General features: G+C 51.3%; 1 protein-coding gene and 1 pseudogene across 2 annotated transcripts in view; both read left to right on the top strand.

Annotated features, from left to right (window-relative positions):
* Positions 1–20,546, top strand: part of LOC311605065 (small ribosomal subunit protein uS2-like) — a 986,626-nt pseudogene that overhangs the window by 104,698 nt on the left and 861,382 nt on the right. The gene's annotated exons all lie outside the window — the stretch shown is intronic.
* MXD3 (MAX dimerization protein 3) lies at positions 16,362–20,342 on the top strand. Its single transcript, XM_084795836.1, has 6 exons — positions 16,362–16,555; positions 16,754–16,859; positions 17,383–17,412; positions 17,520–17,634; positions 19,655–19,838; positions 19,922–20,342. Exons 1-6 carry the CDS (start codon positions 16,486–16,488, stop codon positions 20,035–20,037), a joined length of 621 nt encoding a protein of 206 aa, XP_084651962.1. The 5' UTR covers positions 16,362–16,485; the 3' UTR covers positions 20,038–20,342.

A 20,546-nucleotide genomic window follows, 5' to 3' on the forward strand; every position in this document is an offset into this window, starting at 1 on the left:
GTCTCTGAAAACCAAAAAAGAAAAAAAGCTTACCTTGACAACACCTGTTGCAGAGTTGGGAGATGACTAAGTCAATAAAACTCTTGCTTTGCAAGCTTGAGTCTGATCACCAACGGTGTAGAGAATTGCTGGGTGGGATGGCACGTGGTACACCACAGCATTGGAGGCTGATGGCCTCGGGCTTACTGGTCCAGTTGGTGACTTCCATGCCAAAGGGGGCCCTATGCCAAAAGAGGCACATGACCTTCCTGAAGATCACACCCAAAGCTGTCCTCTGGTCTCCACACACACATTAAAAACAAAAACAAGGGTTGGGGGATTTAGCTCAGTGGTAGAGTGCTTGCCTAGCAAGCGCAAGGTCCTGGGTTTGGTCCTCAGCTCTGGAAAAAGAAAAACAAAAAACCCTGCTTTCCCCACATCTGGCCTAGTAAGTCTTGTGTAGGACAGGGCAGGGGTCTGTGATGAGTCCCAGACTTGGGTGCCAGCATTTGAAGTGCTCTTGCAGGTCTGTCACCTTCCAGGTGGACTCTGCATGCATCACTGCATAGCCTCGCTGTACTTGTGAAAAGCTGTTTCGAAGTTCATACCCAGAGCTGTCTGTATTTTCACACAGGAATATGTTTCCACAATTAGTTTGGCATATGTCCTAAAAGCTGAGTTACTTCATCATATGACATTTAAGCATAAATGTAAACCCTTGTATCTGCTGTGCAGTGTGGAGAGGCAAGCCTGCCAACACATGTGGGCTCCACTGTCCACTGCCTGCAAGATGACAGGTGTTAAATTTTTCTTTAAATTGTGTTGTATTTGAAAGTTTGTTTTGTGTTTTTAAAAGCTCTTACGTAGTATTTGGGTGTTTTTTCCTCAGCTCTTGAAATCCAGCCCTGCTAATGTTCCTCGGGATGCGGTGTAACCCAGGATGCTGGTTGATGCTGGCGGCTGTGGCTGCACTTCAGTACCCTACCCAGGACTATGAGGAGACTTTTGGTGTTGCTTAGACATCATGGGGCTGCTTCAAATGTTCTTGAACTGTGATCCGGGCATTGTGAGAGAGGTGTGAGCCGGTAGCTCTTACACATTTTCAGTTTTGCTAGCCAGGGCCACGTTGCTTTCTGACGAAGAGTGTTTTTTCCTCCCACCCACTCCTCAGCACCTGGCGTCAGTTCAGCTTGGCTATGTTGCTCTGCAGTATGTGCCTCTGCGTCAGGCTGAGGGTCCCCACTTACTGATGACGTCATCCTCCGATGGCTGCAGTGCCGACCCCTTTCCTCTTGCTGATTTGATGTTAAATTCTGATTTTCAGTCTTCTGGTTACACGCTTTGCAGAGGTTCCTTCCCACACACTAGGCTTCCTGATGTGCGTCACTTGATGTGCGGTCTACATTTAAGTGGCATTTATTAATCTTTTCCAAAGATGATTTTCCTAAAGGCTTTTTAACTTTTTTTACCTTTAAATTTTTGCACTTTCTTGAAGTGGAGCTTGCGCGGGGCTGACGTCATCGTCCCTGCCGTCTCCGCCCAGTTGTGGCAGAGCCTTCCTGACTCATCCTCCAGCACCCACGGCTGCTTCCCAGACACTCACTCTGGATGCTTCTCTTCCCAGCTTCCTTCCAGCAAGGGAGGTCATGTGACACCTGTGGCTCAGGAGAGCTGGGGCATGGCAGCTGTGGAGGGGCCTCTCATCTTCCTGCCTAGAATGTGGTAGGACCCTGAGTGTGACTGAGGGCTAGAGTGAGCACACACCTGGTAGCTAGGGGGCCTCAAGGTCAGGCCTGAAGCTGGCCCAAGCCTTAGACTGTCAACAGCTGTGTGTGTGTGTGGGGGGGGGGTGCGCGTGAAAGAAATAAATCCCTATTTGTTCAAACCAGTGTGAGTTGTGTGCTCTGTTACTTAAGCTGAAAACAGCCCAGCAGTTGGGCAGTGGTGGTGCATGCCTTTAATCCCAGCACGCGGGAGGCAGAGGCAGGTGGATTGCTGTGAGTTCGAGGCCAGCCTGGTCTACAAAGTGAGTCCAGGACAGCCAAACAGCCCAGCCTCTGTCCCCTGCCCACCCTGGTACACAAACAGCTCAGCTAAAGGCACTTCTTAGGCAAACCTCCTGACCCAAGTGTGTGTGTGTGTGTGTGTGTGTGTGTGTGTGTGTGAGAGAGAGAGAGAGAGAGAGAGAGAGAGAGAGAGAGAGAGAGAGAGAGAGAGAGAGAGAGAGAAATGAAGAATCTCGCCCAGCACACATGAATTTGAACATCAGGGGAGACTGAAGACCAGGCGTCAGAGAAAGTGAGAAGGCACAAACAGCTTTACCCCTTAGGATGGGTGACTCTGGCTTTGGTATTCCATGGGGCTCCTGGGTCCTCCCCAGACCCCATTGTCCAGTTTAGGTGCCTATCCCAGCATCTCCTTGGCCATTTCTCACAGTGTCTCCCAAGAATATGAAGCCACATCACAGGTGTCCTGTGAGGTCTTTGCTGGACAGCTCCTAGAGAGGGAGAAAATACATTTAGCCATATAATGAAAGTGCGCCTGTCTCTCTTGGTAATGACCACCCTAGCTGCTTCCTGCTAGCAGGGGTGGAGTCTAGGGGTGTCAGTCCAAGAGAGGGGATGCTTTTGACTTAGCATTCTCAGGCTGGTTCACAGGCCTGGGGTACAATGTGACAGGCAGTATATATCTGTGGGAGTGGAGGGGCTGATAGGGTGGAGAGGAGAATGCTAAAGGCCACTGCAGCAGTAGTCCAGCACAGAGTGACTACTCAGAAACGTTCCAAACACAGCAATCGGCAGAACAAGCTCCAGTCGGCGGACACTAAGGGGTGCTGCTTATACAGGGCTGAAATGGCTGTCTTTGGAAGAAGTCTGAGGCTCCCTCAGAGCTCAGCTTGTACCTTTCTCCCTACAGTATCATCACCGAATGTGTCAGAGATGGTCATAGTTGGGCTTTTTATCAAGAGACCTCCTTCCAGCTGGCAGATCGCTGAGTTCAAGGCCAGCCTGGTCTACAAAGTGAGTCCCAAGACAGCCAAGGCTACAAGAGAGCCGTGTCTCAAAAATACAAAAAACAAAAAACAAACCAAACAAACAAGACCTTTTCCACAAGGTCCTGGACCAAGTCCAGTCATGATCTGTCTAGCCTTACCAGTTGGATACCTTCTTTCAGTCTCCTGAGAAAGGCAATTTTGGCCTCCAACACTGATTTCTAGTGACAATCCAGGATGTGCTTTCAGGCACTGCCAGACTGCTGGAATGGCTGTAATCAGTGTGAAGACCCTACCACACGACATCCTTAGGAGGAGAGAAGGAAAGCTAACCACAGCCAAAGTGAGCCTGCCATTTTTGGCTGTAGGCTGGTAGGCTGGCACTGTAGTGTTGAATTGAGCAAAGCTCACAAGGTCCTACATTTTTCTTTTTTGTTTTTCAAGACAGGATTTCTCTGTGTAACAGCTCTGACTGTCCTGGATTCTCTTTGTAGACCAGGCTGGCCTCGAACTCACAGAGATCCGCCTGCCTCTGCCTCCCGAGTGCTGGGATTAAAGCTGAGCACCACCACGCCCGGCTCCTACACTCTTACCAACTTAGTCAGAAGCAGTTGTGCAAACAGCATCTCCTGGATTTAAGTTAAATATCCAGGAGTGTGATCCTGTAGACAACCACCAATCCTTTCTGTCTTGGGTGCTGGGTGTTTAAGATGATGTAAGTGTCCAAAATCACCACTTAAAACTGTCCAGGCCATTGAGGATCTTGTCCTTAGAAGTCACCTGGGCTCGAGAAGAACCTCTGATCCCTTCCTTTTAACAAGTCATCTGGGTGAAGATGAGCCAAAGGCCTTCTTCATTTTGTTTTTTTGAGACAGGGTTGCTCTGCATAGCCATAATTGTCCCAGAACTTGCTCTGTAGAACAGGCTGGCTTCAAATTCACAGAGACCTGCCTGCCTCAGCCTCCCTCCCGAGTGCTGGGGTTAAAGGTGTGCGCCATCACCGCTTGGCTGCCAAAGGCCTTCTTGAACATGGCTCGGGTTGGAAATGTGACCCTCCTCTTTGTAGATTGGACCTTGGTTAGAGTTCTCACTATGTGGGGTCTCCATGACCTCCCAGAACCAGATAACGGGTGACTTTCCACACTTAAAAACACTGAGAGATGCCTCACAGTACTCTGGGATCTAGTTGACCTTAGCAAGCAAGGAGGAAAAATATCCTGTCTTTTGGTCTCTCTGAGCCCATCAGTACAGCCTGCAAAAATGGTTACTCGCCAGGTGGTAGTGGCGCATGCCTTTAATCCCAGCACTTGGGAGGCAGAGGCAGGTAGATTGCTGTGAGTTCAAGGCCGGCCTGATCTACAAAGCGAGTCCAGGACAGTCAAGGCTACACAGAGAAACCCTGTCTTGAAAAAAAAAATGGTTATTCAAGGTCCAGAAGGGCAGTTACACCAGCCTGTTCTTTGAACTACCTTGTGATATTTAGCTAAAGCTTGGGTGAGAAGCAAACACTTCAACTTTGATTAGGCACTTGTTCTTTAAGTCGGTCTTTGTAGTTAGAGTAGACCAGAAACTCCACTGACTTAAGCAGAATTTTGAGACCAATATATCAAACTTGGACATTTTACAGAACTTATAAAACTTTCTCAAGCTTTTCAGCTTTTGTTTCTATTCTGGAAAAACATCCAACCATATTATGAGACAAAATAACATCAACAAATCAACCATCAGCAAGCTGAACTGTGCCAGGAGGAGATGGTGGCGCACGCCTTTAATCCCAGGAGGCAGAGGCAGGCAGATCTCTGTGAGTTCCAAGCCCGCCAGGGCCACACAGAGAAACCCTCTCTCAAAACAAACAAAACAAACCTAGTTGTGATGGTCTTTGTATGCTGTCTGTCACAGCCATTGTTATGAGATTTTTGTCTCGGAAGTGCAGTGTAACAAACCCTTACAACAAACAAAGTTGAACCCAAACTGCATACATAATAAATACTACACGTACACATACTTAATCTAGGGGCTTGGCAAGTTCCCAGGTAAACACCTTATAGAAAATACACAACACTCTTTATGCAGCACACACAGAGAGAGCTGCCACAACGAAGCTTTATACTGTATCATAGTTTCCTTTACTCCTTGGCTGTTTTGTTTTCTGTCCTCCCTGTTACAGAGTCAGGGCCAGCCCGGCTCAGGTAGGGGCTTTGGAGGACATTTTGAGACAAAGATGCTTGGGTTTGAAGTGGGAGAGCCAAACCCTATCTTCAGAGCCAGCTTCTCAGTGACTGACAAGACAGGACAACTCATGCTACACACAAGCGGTTGTTCCTCAGCAAAACGGAAGCAATGGTTTACACTGCACGGGAGACTCACTCCTCACTGACAGTTGGCTGGACCCAAAGCTCCTGTCTGTCTTCCTCCAGCATAGAGTTGCACAGATGAGTCACTTCATGAGTGACAATAGGGACTGACCAGCTTCCCTTTGAGTCTTTAAATTTCGTGTCAGAAGTGCCTGGCAGCAAGCACCCACAATCAAGGGGGACAAAGTTGATGGACGTGTCTGGCTTTACTGTGTCTCCCTAGAGACCTTCCCTGCCTAGACTTGGGGTGACTGACTACTTGGAAGCCTGTACCCACAATCAAGTTTGTGTGTGTCTGCAAATGGAAGCAGACAGTTTGAAAAGCCCAATACCCTGTTTTTCTTTAGGCTCCTTTAATGAGATGGCTGTGAACACAGGTGGGTCTGAATTCCCCCATCATCATCTTCAAGGGAAACATCCCAGGGGATATTGGTTCCAGCAGTTTTTTGGGGACACCAGGGGCAGCTGGGTGTGGTGGTGCACACCTGTAATCCCAACACTTGGGAGGCAGAGGTAGGTGGATCGCTGTGAGTTCAAGGCCAGCCTGGTCTACAAAGCAAGTCTAGGACAGCCAAGGCTACACAGAGAAACCCTGTCTTCAAAAACAAAAAAAAAAAAACAAAAAAAAAAGGGCCTGATTTGCTGTCTTTGAGAAGGCAGCTGAGTGATGACTGGAGGAGTAATCTTGGAACCAGTTTGTCCCATCTGTAACCACACGCTGTCCTGTCACTAGGAAACCAATATTCTCTGACTTCTGGAAAAGCCATAGCAACCAGGCGGGGCATGTCACAGGGTGTTGTCTTGAGTTGGTCACTAGCACTGGGGACAGGATAGGCAGATGCCACCCCCACCCCCATGGAGGGTGAGAACCTAAGTGAACACCCCAGCTGCTCAGAACTTCTAATGTCAAGGTCTCAGCACTTAACCCTTTCTTGCCCTCCTACCTTTAGAGTCGTGGGTGGCTCCTCCCACATCCAGTTGGCCCCTCCCTTGCTTCTGGGAGCTGCTCTGAAAGTGCCTCCTCAGTGACAACACTTGGCAAAAACCGTGAAGTGCTTAAGAAACACAGGAGCCTGTAGCAGCCGATGGAGCTCCACGCAGCAGGAAACCCTTCCCCACAGGAGGACCAGCTCACGCGTGGAGCTGCTTGGCCCTGTCTGTTACTCATTAAGAAGCTGCACAGTCTGATGTTTCTCACTAAAGGCCACTTTGTTGTTGTTGGTCTCTGGTTTATATTTAGGCTGGATCCATGTGCAGAAAATGACCCCAAAGATCTCAGTGTTTAAGCACAGACTAGGCTGTGCTGATGACTACACAAGTGTCACACAAAAGACGACGTACAGGGCTGGGGCTGGAGAGCTGGGCCAGCACCCACATGGTAACTCACACCACCTGTAACTCCAGTTCCAAGGGACTCAACACCCTCTGCGGCCTCCTTGAGCACCAGGTATGCACATGGTACATGGGCATGCATGTAGGCAAAACACCATACACATTTTTTTAAAACAGTATTTATTTATTTATTATATATACAGTGCTCTGCCTGCATGTACACCGGCTCACCAGAAGAGGGCACTAGATCACATTATAGATTGTTGTGAGCCACCATGTGGTTGCTGGGAATTGAACTCAGGACCTTTGGAAAAGCAGACAGTGCTTTTAACCTCTGAGCCATCTCTCCAGCCCCCATTTTTTTTTTTCGAGACAGGGTTTCTCTATGTAGCCTTGACAGTCCTGGACTCACTTTGTAGACCAAGCTGGCCTTGAACTCACAGCGATCCACCTGCCTCTGCCTCCTGAGTGCTGGGATTAAAGGCGTGCGCTACCACCGCCCAGCTTATAATAAGACTTTAAAAAAGGCATACTGGACATCTTCCAGCTTTTTTTTTTTTTTACCAACATGCGCATGGGCACCTGTACTCTGCTTCCTCTGTAGTGACCATGAAGCAGGGGCGAGCCTGTGTGGGATATTTACCCCATGTGGTTCTTTAACACTCCGTGGCCTAAATTGAATTCCTTACCTTCCAGGATCCAACATTCAAAAACAAAAACAAAAACAAAGCAAACCCCACTTTGGAGTAAACGGTAAGTGTCCTCCCCTCTGACCCTTCCCCCCTCAACTCCACTGCCTGCAAGCCAGGGTGTTAGGTGCGCAGGGGGGTAATTTGCCACATGTGCCCATAATTCACCGAGTTCACGTGTCACAGAAACTAGAGGGAGAAGCAAAACTAGGGATGCCCAGGGCGGGGCGGGGCAGGAGCAAAGAGAGCTGGCAAGGAGCGAGAAAGAGAAAAAGGTGGCAGAAAAAGGTGGCAAGAACATGTAGCGCCCCCCCCACCGTCCAGCCTCCTTCCCAAGGGAGCCCCTAACTCTGGCCTCCCACCTTAACAGGCTGCTCCTCTTTTGCCTGTAGCTTTTACCGGCTGAAACCTTCTACACCTGGCCCTGGGCTACCGCAACTGACGTGCGATTCCTAGCCGTAGGCAGCTTCATGTGAGGACAGCAGTCCTCAGTCTGCGGCTGGTGACTCCTTTGGCAGGGAGGCTAAATGACCCTCCCCATAGGGGTCACCTCAGACCATCTGAAAACACAGATATTTACATTATGAGTCATAACAGTAGCAAGATGACAGTTGTGAAGTAGCAGTGAAAATAACTATGGTTGGGGGTCACCACAGCATGAGGAGCTGAGTTAAAGGCTTAGGAAGGCTGAGAACCGCTGTGTTAGAGGCACAGGGCTGGGAAAGCACAAGTTTCCTATAGAAGCTAGAAGGTGGACCAGGTGTGGTAGTTCATGCAGAGGCAGAGGGTAGAGGGTAGAGGGCAGAGGCAGACGGGTTTCTTTACATTCCGGGCCAGCCATGGTTACATAGTGTGATTCTGCCTTACAAACAAAACTACGCAGTAAATGTAGGAAACTGACAGAGCCAGAGGGTCCCTACTTTCTCAGGGACTAACTGTTGCAGCACCCCAAGACTAAGCAAAACCTCCATTCTGAGTCCACAGTAAACACTCATGGTGTCTTCTTTCCTCTCCCTCATCAGAGCCCAGTGTGTTTGCAGGGCCAGCAGAGACATTTGCACATACACCACAAACACGGCGGAAGCCTATGTTGGAAAAGGCGTGTGTCTGCGTGCGTTCTCCAGACAAGCCAGCCAAAGGAAACCCTGTCTGCCCCAAGGGCAAGTAAAGTGACAATGCCTTGAGGCAGAACATCCACAGATGTTCCTGAGAGTGACAAGGAAGAGCAGGAACAAACCTCCAGCAGCCAAGTGGGTTCCAGACCAGCCTGCAAAGCCTGTCAGGGTGCTACACACAAGGAAGCCTTCCTACAGAGTCAGACCCTCCCCCCTAAGCTCACTGGAACTGCTCATCTTGGCTACCTTCCTACTGTGATAAGACATCACGACCAAGGCAACTTCTAGTAGAAAAGGTACTGCCGGGCATGGTAGTGCACAGCTTTAATCAGCACTCGGGAGGCAGAGGCAGGAAGATCTCTCTGTAGGCTCAAGGCTAACCTAGACTACATAGTGAATTCGAGGCCAGCCCAGTGCTGTGGTGAGACCCTGTCTCACAAAGAAAAGAAAAAAGAGCATTTATCTGGGGCTTACAGTTTAGAGGGCCAGAGTCCAGGACCATCATGGCAGGGAGCATGGCGGCGGGCGGGCAGGGCGCTGGAGCAGCCGCTCAGAGCTCCGATCTTGATCCACAAGCAGGAGGCAGAGTAAGCTGAGGAGGGCTGAGAGTCTGAAACCTCAAAGCTCACCCCCAAAGGCAAACCTCCTCCAAGGCCACGCCTCCTAATCTTTCCTAAACAGTTGCCAGCTGAGAAACAGGCATTCAAACAGACGAACCTGTGGGCGCCACTCTCGTGCAGACCTTCCACGGCTCCACTTGAACTTTGGCCAGGCCCCGCCTCAAACTCAAAGCAAGTTAGGAGTCACTTTCCCCTCTCTACACCAGAAAACTCCCAGACTACCTCAGGCTTTCCGTACATTCTAGAACAGCTCAAGAAAAAGAGAGCTAAGCAGCAAGCTTCCTCTTCTCACACCGCGTGCCCCCAGGTGCCCACGCTCCACACAGGTCGTGGGCCCAAGGGCTGGCTGCAGGGTGAGAAAGCTATTGAGCAGAATGACCTTCCCCACAGACCCTCTGCCACTCTTCCTGCCCAGGAAGATGATTGGTCAGTCGCGGGGGGAGGGAGGGGAAGGAGGAAGGGTCCAGTTTGCTCCTTTCTTTTTTTTTTTTTTTTGATTTTTCGAGACAGGGTCTCTCTGTGTAGCCTTGGCTGTCCTAGACTCACTTTGTAGACCAGGCTGGCCTCGAACTCACAGCGATCCGCCTGCCTCTGCCTCCCGAGTGCTGGGATTAAAGGCGTGCGCCACCACGCCCGGCCAGTTTGCTCCTTTCTAGCTTGGCGCTAACTGGTAGCCTCAGCATATCCTGGTTCTGGAGACTGCTGTCCAGCTTGAGACATCCCGGGTCAGCCAGGGCCTGATCCCTTCCCTTCTCACGCCTAGCGGAGGCGGGGTTTCCATGGTGGAGGCTGGGAGGGTCCCCTTGCTCAGAAGGGGCCTTCAGTGTACTGGGTGAGCCATGGCCACTTCCGATTCCTTTTGCATCGTTTTTTTTAGCCAGAGATCTGACCTTGAGTCAAGTTCCAGATGAGAGGCGCAGAGAACTGTACCTGTGTGCTGCTGGTCACCTAGGGGTCACCGAGCTCCCTACCCGGCACACTAACACCTGAAGACTGAGCCCTGAAAGCAACTTTAGCCCTTTGGAATGGAAGGAACCTAGGGCCAGGAGGCCGCTAAACGGAGGGCGCCTGCTTGACGGGGCTCCTGTGTTCTCCCCTTCCTGATGTTCGCCTTGTTACACAGCCAACCCCAGGCCCTTGAAATGTCTCCCCGGAACAACAGGAAGCCCATTTTCACTTTCCTTTTCTGCCGTGCCCCTTTCACACATGTGGGAGGAGGGGAGTCACCCCAAAAGTTGTCTTTTGGCCTCCATAAGTGGCAGTGCACCCACATGTCTGTGTGTACACACACACGCGCGCGCGCACGCACACGCGCACGCACTTACGCACTTACGCACCTACCTTTTTGTGGGGGGTTTGAGATAGGGTTTCTCTGTGTATCCTTGGTTGTCCTGGAACTTACCCTGTAGAGCAGGCTGGCCTTGAACTCACAGAGATCTACCTGCCATTGCCTCCCGAGTGGTGCGATTAAAGGCATCTGCCACCTGGCTCACACACACTTTTTAAAACAAGGGCAAAAATGGTTTTCACTATGGAGCTCATTGGCTCGTGGGAAGATCAAATGAAATAAATGTGTTAGAAATTGCTTGCGAGCCGGGCGTGGCGGTGCACGCCTTTACTCCCAGCACTTGGGAGGCAGAGGCAAGGCGGTTCACTGTGAGTTTGAGGACAGCCTGATCTACAAAGTGAGTCCAAGACAGCCAAGGCTACACAGAGGAACCCTGTCTCGACAAACAAAAAGCAAACCAAACCAAACAACAACAACAAAAAACAAAACAAAAAAGAAAAGAAAAGAAAGAAAGCCATTGCTTGCATTTGCTCAGGATTGCAGTAACAAAGCTCCCCAGGCTTGGCCCACACAACGGAACCCCACCCCCACCCTGGAGGCTGGGAGGCACGCCCACACCCCTCTTTATCTGGAGAATAACTTTCCTTTCTCGGCTGCTGATTCTTGGCAGTCTTTGCAGTTCCTTGGCTTGCACACACACTGCTGCAGACTCTGGCTCCACGGTCACGTGGCCACCTTCCTGCTGAAGTGTTTGTCTGCAGAGTTCCTGTTTTGATGAAGGCACTAATCGTTTTCAACCATGCTACCATACTTTAATTCTGCACAGGCCCCATTTCCAAAGACAGCAGCATCTGTCACTAGGAGGTAGGCCCTGAGCATGTGTCTTTGGGAACACTTGAACTTGATCAGTAGTCAGGGGCTGGGGGATGGGAAAACCCTGTGGTCTGGGGCTGCAGCGACAGCTCAGCGGTCAAGAGCTTTTTAACTGCTTTTGCAAAGAACCTGGGTTCAGCTCCTAGCACCCACATGGTGGCTCACAACTATGTGACACTCCAGATTCAGGAGATTCGACCCCCTCTCCTGACCTCTGCAGGCATCAGACACGAAAGTGGTGTGGTGCACATACATACATGCAGGCAAAGCCCTCAAACACATAATGCAGAAATGCCTAAAAACTACAGCACCCAAACGGTGGCACATGCCTTTAATTCCAGCACTTGGGAGGCAGAGGCAGGTGGATCTCTGTGAGTTTGAGGCCAGGCTGTTCCAGGACAGCTGGGGGTACACAGAGGAGATCCTGTCTCAAAACAAAACAAAAAACCTACAGTAATAAGACAACCCAATCAGGGGCTGGAGAGATGGCTCAGTGGTTAAGAGCACCGCCTGCTCTTCCAAAGGACCTGGGTTCAGTTCCCAGTACCCACATGGCAGCTCACAACTGTCTGTAACTCCAATATCTAACACCCTCACACCAATGCACGTAAATTAAAATTAAATAATAAAAAAAAGACAACCCAATCAAATTTTTTTAGTTTGTTCTGGCTTGAAACAGGAAATTTCCGTGGAGCTGGCCCTCCGCCTATCTTTGGTGTTTGCATCTCTGCACCCAGCAGACTGGCTGGTCTTTTAGGTAATCATGCTGAGCTGGGCACATGGACTTTTCATTCCCATTTCCCCCTAAATCATACAGAACTGATGCCAAAGCTTAGTTACACCTCTGCCAGGCAGACTTTTATTATTATTATTTTTTCGAGTATGAGGTTTTGCCTCCCTGTGTGTCTGTGTGCCATGTGTGTGCCTGGTGCCCTGGAAACCAGAAGAGGAAGTCACAATCCTTGGAACTAGAGATGCAGCTGGTTGTAGGCCACCGTGTGGGTGCTGGGACCCCAACCTAGATTAGATTCTGGAAGAGCATCAGCTCTTAACTGCTGCTCCGTCTTCTGGGCCCCCTCCAGTGGTCTTTTATATTTATTTATTTATTTAAAAGATTTATTTATTATTCATATAGTATTCTGACTTCAGGCCAGAAGAGGGCACCAGATCTCATTATAGATGGTTGTGAGCCACCAAGTGGTTGCTGGGAATTGAACTCAGGACCTTTGGAAGAGCAGATAGTGCTCTTAACCTCTAAGCCATCTTGCCAGCCCTCAAGTGGTCTTTTAAATTATTACTTTAGGAAATAAGTACCTTTGGATTATCACAGTGTTCCTTAAATTAATATGCCAGTGTGTGTGTGTGTGTGTGTGTGTGTGTACGCGTGCGATTGGTATATAACACAGAAAATACCTTTCCATTTGCTCCCTAACAGCCTTTCTCCCCGGTGGTGTCATACTTCATTTCTACACGTTATGCTTCCTAAGTCACACTATTACACTTTGACTTTGTGTGTATGCACATGCACACATGCATGCACACATGCATGAGCTGGGGCTTGGACCTGGAACTGCACATGTTCTTACAAGTGAGCTGACCCCACTGAGTTACACCAAGAGCTTTACATATCAAGAATAATGTTTCCTGCAGCAGGGGGTGGAACTTAGTGGTAGAGCACTTGCTTGCCTAGCATGTGTGAATTGGAAATTCCATCCACAAAACCAACAACATCTCTTCCCTGTTTCATCCCACACTTAGCGTTTCCAGCATTTTCATCCCTTCCTGTCTGACATCACTGTCCCTCAGCATGGGATACTTTCCTTAGCATTTAGTGAGTCCATCAGATTGGTCTGTGGTTATGGCTGTGAGGCACTTTCTTGAGTGCAAATTCCTGTCAGAGGGTCCAGCCCACTGTGGTGGGTCTGGGATGTCTGTGTAAGAAAGCCAGTGTCTGAGCAAGCCAGTGAGCAGCGTTCCTCCATGCCCTCTGCCCATCTTCCCTCAATAATGGAATATAACCTATAATATGAAGTAAATCCTTTTCACCTTCCCCAAGTTGGTTTTGGTCAGAATGTTTTATCACAGCAATGGGAAAACAAACAGACATACATGGAGGCAAACCCCTCATACATATAATAATAATAATAATAATAATAATAATAATAATAATAATAATAATAATAATAAAGTCTACTTGAGTGCTGGGCGTGGTGCATACGCCTTTAATCCCAGCACTCCAGAGGAAGAGGTAGGTGGATTGCTATGGTCTACAAAGCGAGTCCGGGACAGCCAGGGCTGTTACATAGAAAAACCCTGTCTCCAAGAAATGAAAAAAAAAAAGTCTACTTGAAAGAGGTACAGCTAAGAAGCCATATAAGAGGACTGGAGAGCAAGGTATGGTGGCACATGTCTTTAATCTCGGCACTCAGGAGGCAAAGGCAGGCAGAATGCTGGGGGTTTGAGGCCAGCCTGGTCTACAAAGGGAGTCTAGGACAGCCAAGGCTACACAGTAAAACTCTGTCTTGAAAAACAAAAAACAAACAAAAAAAGAGGGCTGGAGAGATAGCTCAGAGGTTAAGGGCATTGACTGCTCCTCCAGAGGTCCCAAGTTCAATTCCCAGCAACCACATAATGTTACAACCATCTATAATGTGATCTGATGCCCTCTTCTGATCTACAGGTGTACATGCAACCAGAGCATTGTATACATAATAATAAATAAATAAATAAATAAATAAATATTTTTTACAAAAGTTTAAAGAAATTATATAAGAGTGTAATCCTTGGCCAGGCATTGGTGGCTCACGCCTTTAATCCCAGCACTCAGAAGCAGATCTCTGTGTCTTCGAGGCCAGCTTGGTCCACAAAGTAAGTCCCCAGGACAGCTGGGGATATTGCACAGAGAAACTCTGTCTCAGAGGGTGGGGGTGGGGGAATGGAGAAGCAGCCATATAAGGTGCCACTGTGCTGTGCCACCCTGACAGCCTGGGGTGATATTCTCAGGTGGCCTCTGAGTAGGATGCTGTTGCCCCACCAGCACGATGCTTGCTTTTCTCAGTACTGTTTTCATCTGCTACCTCCAGAGACACAAGACCGTTGGTATTTTTAGAGGGAGCATGGAAGGATGGAGGTCTGGAGACTTCCTGGAGGAAGTGGCATTTGAGCACAGCTGGTAGAGGAAGGGAGTGGGCAAAGGCAGGGTCTGTGTCCTGATCAGGCAGAGGAGGGCCATGCACAGCTCCAGCTTGGACCTGAGGGTTGTTGGATCCACCACAGACTTTATTAGGGCATCGTCTGAGCCGGGACCCCATGCCTGCAGAAAGGACAGTGCAGGGTTCTCCGGCAGGGACAGTGTCTGTAGGGTGAGATGGAAGACTGCCTTCCTTGGTGATTTGAGGCGCACGTCCATCTTGGACACAAGTGTCTGACAAATTGCAACAAGCTAAGGCGGCCTGCCCCAGTTCCTGTGGTGGACAGGACTGTGGATTCCCTAGATGTCACAGGACCCAGAGGACCTAGGGACAGAGGCTCTGTCAGTTACAGCACTGGACCAACCTTCCGTTGGGCCTGGAAAGGACTTGCTGCAGCATTTTCTCACAGCGGCCTCATCTCTACACTTGCCTTTTCCTTAGGAAGTGTTCCATTTGTCTGCTCTGGCTAGTGGCCTGGACCCATACTCATGGGATGCCTGAAGCCAGGCTGACCTCTACCAACCTTCCGCCATGGCGTTCCCCATAGCTCCTAGGACGACGTTTCTAGAATGTTGTGGCCACTCAGTTCCTCTTTAGTGCCTGCCTCATTTACATTACCCTGCCTTCCCTCTTCTGGAACGTGCCTTGGAAAACCTTTGGTCCTGCTCTGAGGCCAAGGCACCCTCATACCAGATCTATGATCAAGTTTGTGCCTGCTGTGTGCGTGTGTCTTAGAGAAACAAGATTAGGAACTCACCGGCTACATAACGCTGGCCTGTAACCCCAGCATTTGGGAAGGACTTACATGGCAAGTTTGAAGCTAGGCCGTTGGACAAGCCTCCCCACTCTCTTCCAAGGGGAACTCATCCTCAAGCCCAGCGAGGTTGATTACTGATCTAGATCGGAGCCTTAGGGGCCACGCACCTGTTCCGAGTCTGGGCAGTCTACAAACTGTTACAGAGTAGCAATTCTTAGCTAAGCGATTGGTGTTTTCTCCGTCAGAACCTTTTTGGAAGGGGCCCGATTGGCGCGTGCCTGTGTTTTCCTAGAGCATCTTTTCTTAAGAACATTTTCTGTTCCAGCGGACTCTCAGAATGCCCCACCCTTCCTGATTCATAGGTGTGGCTACCCCTGGTGGCATTGCTACCAGAGCCTTCTCCCCAAGGCTAGCAAAGTCTTGATCTCGATGGCCCTCAGGTTGCAAGGGATCTAATAAGAGACCGCTGCTTGCTTGTTGGGCACTACATAGGAATTAGCTCTGACCTCTCCACAATGCTGTTTCAGGGTCCCCGAGTTGCATACTTAGTGAAACCGGATTCCCTCATTTCGGAACCCAGGGTCAGATGGTGTGCTTCATGCCCTGGCTTGGGAAGCTATTACCTATCGACGTTCTCACGACATTAGCCTCCCTGCAAATGACGGGAGAGCCAAGGAGAGATTGCCATTCGACTCAGCGGTGGAAGCTGAGGACCCGCGAGGGGCAGAAGCGGGGCGGACCGTACCTCATCCTGCGCCCGCGCCCCACCACAGGCGCGTGCGCATCGCCGTCCCTCTTCTCACGCCCCCGCCCTCCTCGCCTGGGTTTTCAAATTTGAAACCTGCGGCTTTTCCCGCCTGAGCGGGGGCCTCCCGGCGGGAGAGGGCGGGGCCGCGCGCCAGCCAACCCCGTCTCGGAGGCTCATGGCCCGCCCCGAGGATGTGGTCGCGCCCCGCGCGCACGTGCAGCGCAGGCCCGCGCCTGCCGGGACCCGCGCGGCTGCGGGTCGCAGGAGTGTGGGCAGTTCGCAGCGCCCGGTGTCCAGGCTGTCCGGCCGGGCCGAGCTCTTGTCATCACCGCACAGAGCCGGCCTGGGTCACACTGGGCGGGAAGAGGCGGGTCGGGCGGGTCAGGGCGGGGCGGTCGCGGTTCCCAGGGGCGGAGCCGGGGCGGGGCGGCCGGGGGTGGGGTGGGCCCTGTGTTTGTGGCACTGTGTCAGTTATATTGAAACAAAAGTGGGGCCGCGGCTGCCAGCGCCAGCATCCCCAGTCCGCTCGCCGCCGGCTGTCGCCGACATGGAACCGGTGGCCAGCAACATCCAGGTCCTTTTGCAGGCAGCGGAGTTCCTGGAGAGGCGCGAAAGAGGTGAGAACAGACCTGGCGCTCCCAACTTGGATGGAGTACGGGTCGAGGGCACTGGCGCGCTGCCTCCCGCACATCCACAGGAGTTCGCGGGCGACAGGGCAAGGAGTGGTTGGGGAAAGGGTTCTGGCGCCAAAAGCCTTTCCTTGACCAAGCCGCGCCAGGGGTTCTGGCTGACCGGCCGCGTTCTCTCTCTGGCAGAGGCGGAGCATGGCTATGCGTCCTTGTGTCCTCACCACAGGCCCGGAGTCATCTACAGGAGGAGGAAGGGACCCCTGCAAGCTCCTGGCACGCCGAACAGTGGGCGGTGAGCAGGGAGGGGGCGGTGTGGGGAGAGATGCTGGTCCTCAGCTGGCCCATCTAGCCCTCTTCTCACTTCCTTGTTTAGTCTTCTGGGCCAGGTACCCTGCTTCATCTGCGTTCTCTCCAAACAAGCGTACACACACACACACACACACACACACACACACACACACACACACACACACACACGTATCCGCTGTGCCAGGAACTGTATTGATACAGTTGAGTCCTCTGTCCACTCAGCCTCCTGAACTCTCTCCCCTAAGGTGCCTTTTGCATATGCTGTTCCTTTTAAATGTTTTGTTTTTTGATCAAGTGTCACATCCGTCCGGGAAGCCGGTCTAGCCTGGCTGTCAGGGGAGACCTCTCCACCACCTGGGGTTTTGGTGGCCTACATGAGCCCTGGCCCTCACAAAAGGCTTACTTGGCACATATATCTGTAGTGGGGTTTGGGCTACACAGTAGCCTGGAGCGGAGGACGCGGACAGTCCCACTGGCCCTGACTTCAGCCCCCTTGGCATTGGCAGGTCTGTGCACAACCAGCTGGAGAAGCGCAGGTGAGTAGGCGACCCAAGGACCAACTCTCTCAGACCTCTCCCCCCTTGCCGTCCCTTTGACCGGTGAAGTGGGGCCGTTACTGCCCTCCAGACCCCTTCCCCTGCAGGAGGGCCCAGCTGAAGCGGTGCTTGGAGCAGCTGAGGCAGCAGATGCCCCTGGGGGTTGACTGTACCCGATACACCACCCTGAGCCTGCTGCGCCGGGCCAGGATGCATATCCAGGTAAGGTGTTGTCTGTGTTCCCCAGTGTGCTTGTGAGACCGTGCGGAGTCTGTGGAGTGTTGCCAACTGCTCCCATCCTGTGTGACATGACACAATCCTGTGCTTTTAGTTTTGAATTCACCAAGCAGGGAGAAAAGCAAGCAGCAGGGATGTTCCGAGGCCTTACAAATGTTCCTTTTGTTGTGGTTAGTATATGGGACCTTGGGTTTTCCTGTCCGGCTCAGCAGGGAGTATATTGCCGTTCAAAATGCTGTTATAAACCACGTGATTCAGTGGACTGTCGAGGCCTCGTACCTGCCCTTTCCTCCCATCCTTCAGGGCTTGCTAGTTTGGGTTCTGCTGGTATTATGGAGGCAGAGGCCAGCCTTGCTGCTGCTTAGGTGGAATTGCATGCCCCCTGGTGGACACAAGTGGGTGTGCAGATGCCAAGGCTCAGGCTGTGCCAGCCATGTGAACGTGGTAGAAGTTGCCTTGGAAACAAAAGAGAATTTTTCCTGCCTTCTGGGCCTATCTGATGGAAGGAAACAGAGGCACAGTCCCACTGAAGGCACAGTGAATGAGAGGCAGACTCAAGATTGATAATGCCTGCCCTGTTTACCAACGAACGTTTATTAAGTACCTTTGTCAGGCTCCATTCAAGGGCCACAGCTGGTACCACCGACACTCAGCAAGTAGACTGGCTGTGGGGCACAGTTGCACTGTTACATAAGTGCCTGCTGTCACTGCCATTGTTCTGGTTGTCATGTAGGCTTTGGTTTCTTCCGTGGAGCCTCGTTTTCAGGTAGATGAATTATGCTTCCCAGAGGGGATGGCTGGCACCTGGGCATCAGCTTTTTCCTGGGCTTCCTCTCCACCATGTTGCTTTCTGCTCTGCCTGCCCATCTACTGAGGCCCACCTCCAGCTGGGATTCCTGACAGGGCTTCTCACTTCCTATGATACCCAAGCCTCTCCCTAATGCAGGCCTTGCTTTGCTGGGCTCCACAGTCCTATGACAGCCTTTTTAGGCTTCTCTCCCTACCTACCACAGACAAAAGCTGGACTCGCTTCCCAGGGTCCCTCTGCCTTGGGGGTAACTCAGCCCTGTACCTTAGTCTAGGTGAGGACATGTGTCCTTCCACACTGTCTCGCATGTTCTGCCTTACTCTTCCCCTCTTGTTTTAAAAGAAAACCAAAACTATTTGTGGGCTGGGCTGGAGAGATGGCTCAGGGGTTAAGAATACTGGTTGCTTTTCCAGAGGTCCTGAGGTCAATTGCCGGGACCCACATGGTGGCTTACAACCATCTGTAATGGAATCTTTTTTCTTTTTTTAATTTTTCGAGACAGGGTCTCTTTGTGTATCCTCGGCTGTCCTGGACTCACTTTGTAGACCAGGCTGGCCTCGAACTCACATTGATCCGCCTGCCTCGGCCTCCCAAGTGCTGGGATTAAAGGCGTGCGCCACCACGCCCATCCCTCTGTAATGGAATCTTGATTCCCTCTTCTGATATGTGTTGCAGAAAAATATTACACTCTGGAGGGCTTCTCTGGAAGACCGAGCACTCTTATACACAAAACACATGAATAAGTAAATCTTACCAAGTTATTTGTATGGGAAGAGGATCAAACCAGGGCCTTTCACTGCCAGGCCAGCATCTAACCTGAGCTGCATCCCCGGCAAACGTTCTCTGTCGGATATCTGGATGTAGGCTTCTGCCCAGCGAGCTGGTAGCCTTTCAGTTTGTAGTCCATCGACTTAAGTCAGTTGGCAGCACTTGTGACACTTGACATGAAAAATTTGGCTTTCCACTATTTAAAGAAACTGAGATGAGACGGTGCTGCGTCTGTGACCATGTGCAGCGATGGGCTGAAACCTGGGCATCGCCATATCTGTTAGCCAGTTTTGCCTGTCAGGACGCCAGTCCCCATTATATTATGTAGTTAGGCCCTAAAGCCATTTGAGATTGGGGTGCCCGGGGAGACTACACAAAGGCCAGGTCCTGGGCAGCTGACCCAAGCCCCTGCCCCCGTGGGTTCCGCAGAAGCTGGAGGAGCAGGAGCAGCAGGCCCAGCAGCTCAAGGAGAAGCTCCGAAGCAAACAGCAGAGCCTGCAGCTGCAGCTAGAGCAGCTCCAGGGGCTGCCAGGAGCTGGAGAGCGGGACAGGCTGCGAGTTGACAGCCTGGACTCTTCAGGTCTGTCCTCAGAGCGCTCTGACTCAGACCAAGGTGAGTGAATGCCCTGAACGGGACATGGTAGGGCTGGGGGCGGGGATGTGTGCAGCTGAGCCCGCACTGGCTTCCCCCTGCAGAGGACCTGGAGGTGGATGTGGAAAGCCTGGTGTTTGGGACTGAGACGGAGCTCCTGCAGAGCTTCAACACTGGCCAGGAGCATAGCTACTCGCACACTGCAGACTCCTGGCTATGATGCCCGGCTGCTCACTTTCTCTGGACTGATCCAGCCAGGCAGTGGCCCCACCAAGGTCTGCTTAGAACCACCTGTTGGAAGAGACTCTAAGGCCCTCGTGTGAGAACAGGACTCTGAACTCTGCTGCACAGCTTGAGCCTGGACCACCCCCCCCACCCCCCAGGGCATTTGATGTAGCACTTGGCTCTACTTTGCTGCCCCCCACAGGGACAGGAAGCCTGTAGCCCTCTTGTTCCTGGGCGAAGCCCCAGGCCTCAGCCCCACATATACTGCACAGTATTTTCATTAAAAATCCTCTTTCGTAAGTTCCCGTCCATCCCATGGTTTTGCCTGACGAAATGAAGTCCCAGCCACAAGTGGGGGGAAAGAGGAAGTGAGATCAGTAGTTGCCAAACATGGACTTGTGCTAGGCAGCGTGTGCTCATCTGATAGAGCCTGGAGGCTGCTCTGTGTTCCTGCTGCCCAGGCACAGTGGTGGGACTTGCCTGAGGTTCAGAGCCAAACCAAAA

This window comes from Acomys minous, assembly GCF_964271855.1.
Source record: "Acomys minous genome assembly, chromosome: 9".
Taxonomy (NCBI): Eukaryota; Metazoa; Chordata; class Mammalia; order Rodentia; family Muridae; genus Acomys; species Acomys minous.

Excerpts from the sequence above, each read along its gene's own strand:
- MXD3 (XM_084795836.1), top strand. The coding sequence starts at position 16,486 with ATGGAACCGGTGGCCAGCAACATCCAGGTCCTTTTGCAGGCAGCGGAG. Across the intron at positions 16,860-17,382 it reads GGCACGCCGAACAGTGGGCG|GTCTGTGCACAACCAGCTGG; the intron begins GTGAGCAGGGAG and ends TGGCATTGGCAG. Across the intron at positions 19,839-19,921 it reads GCGCTCTGACTCAGACCAAG|AGGACCTGGAGGTGGATGTG; the intron begins GTGAGTGAATGC and ends TTCCCCCTGCAG.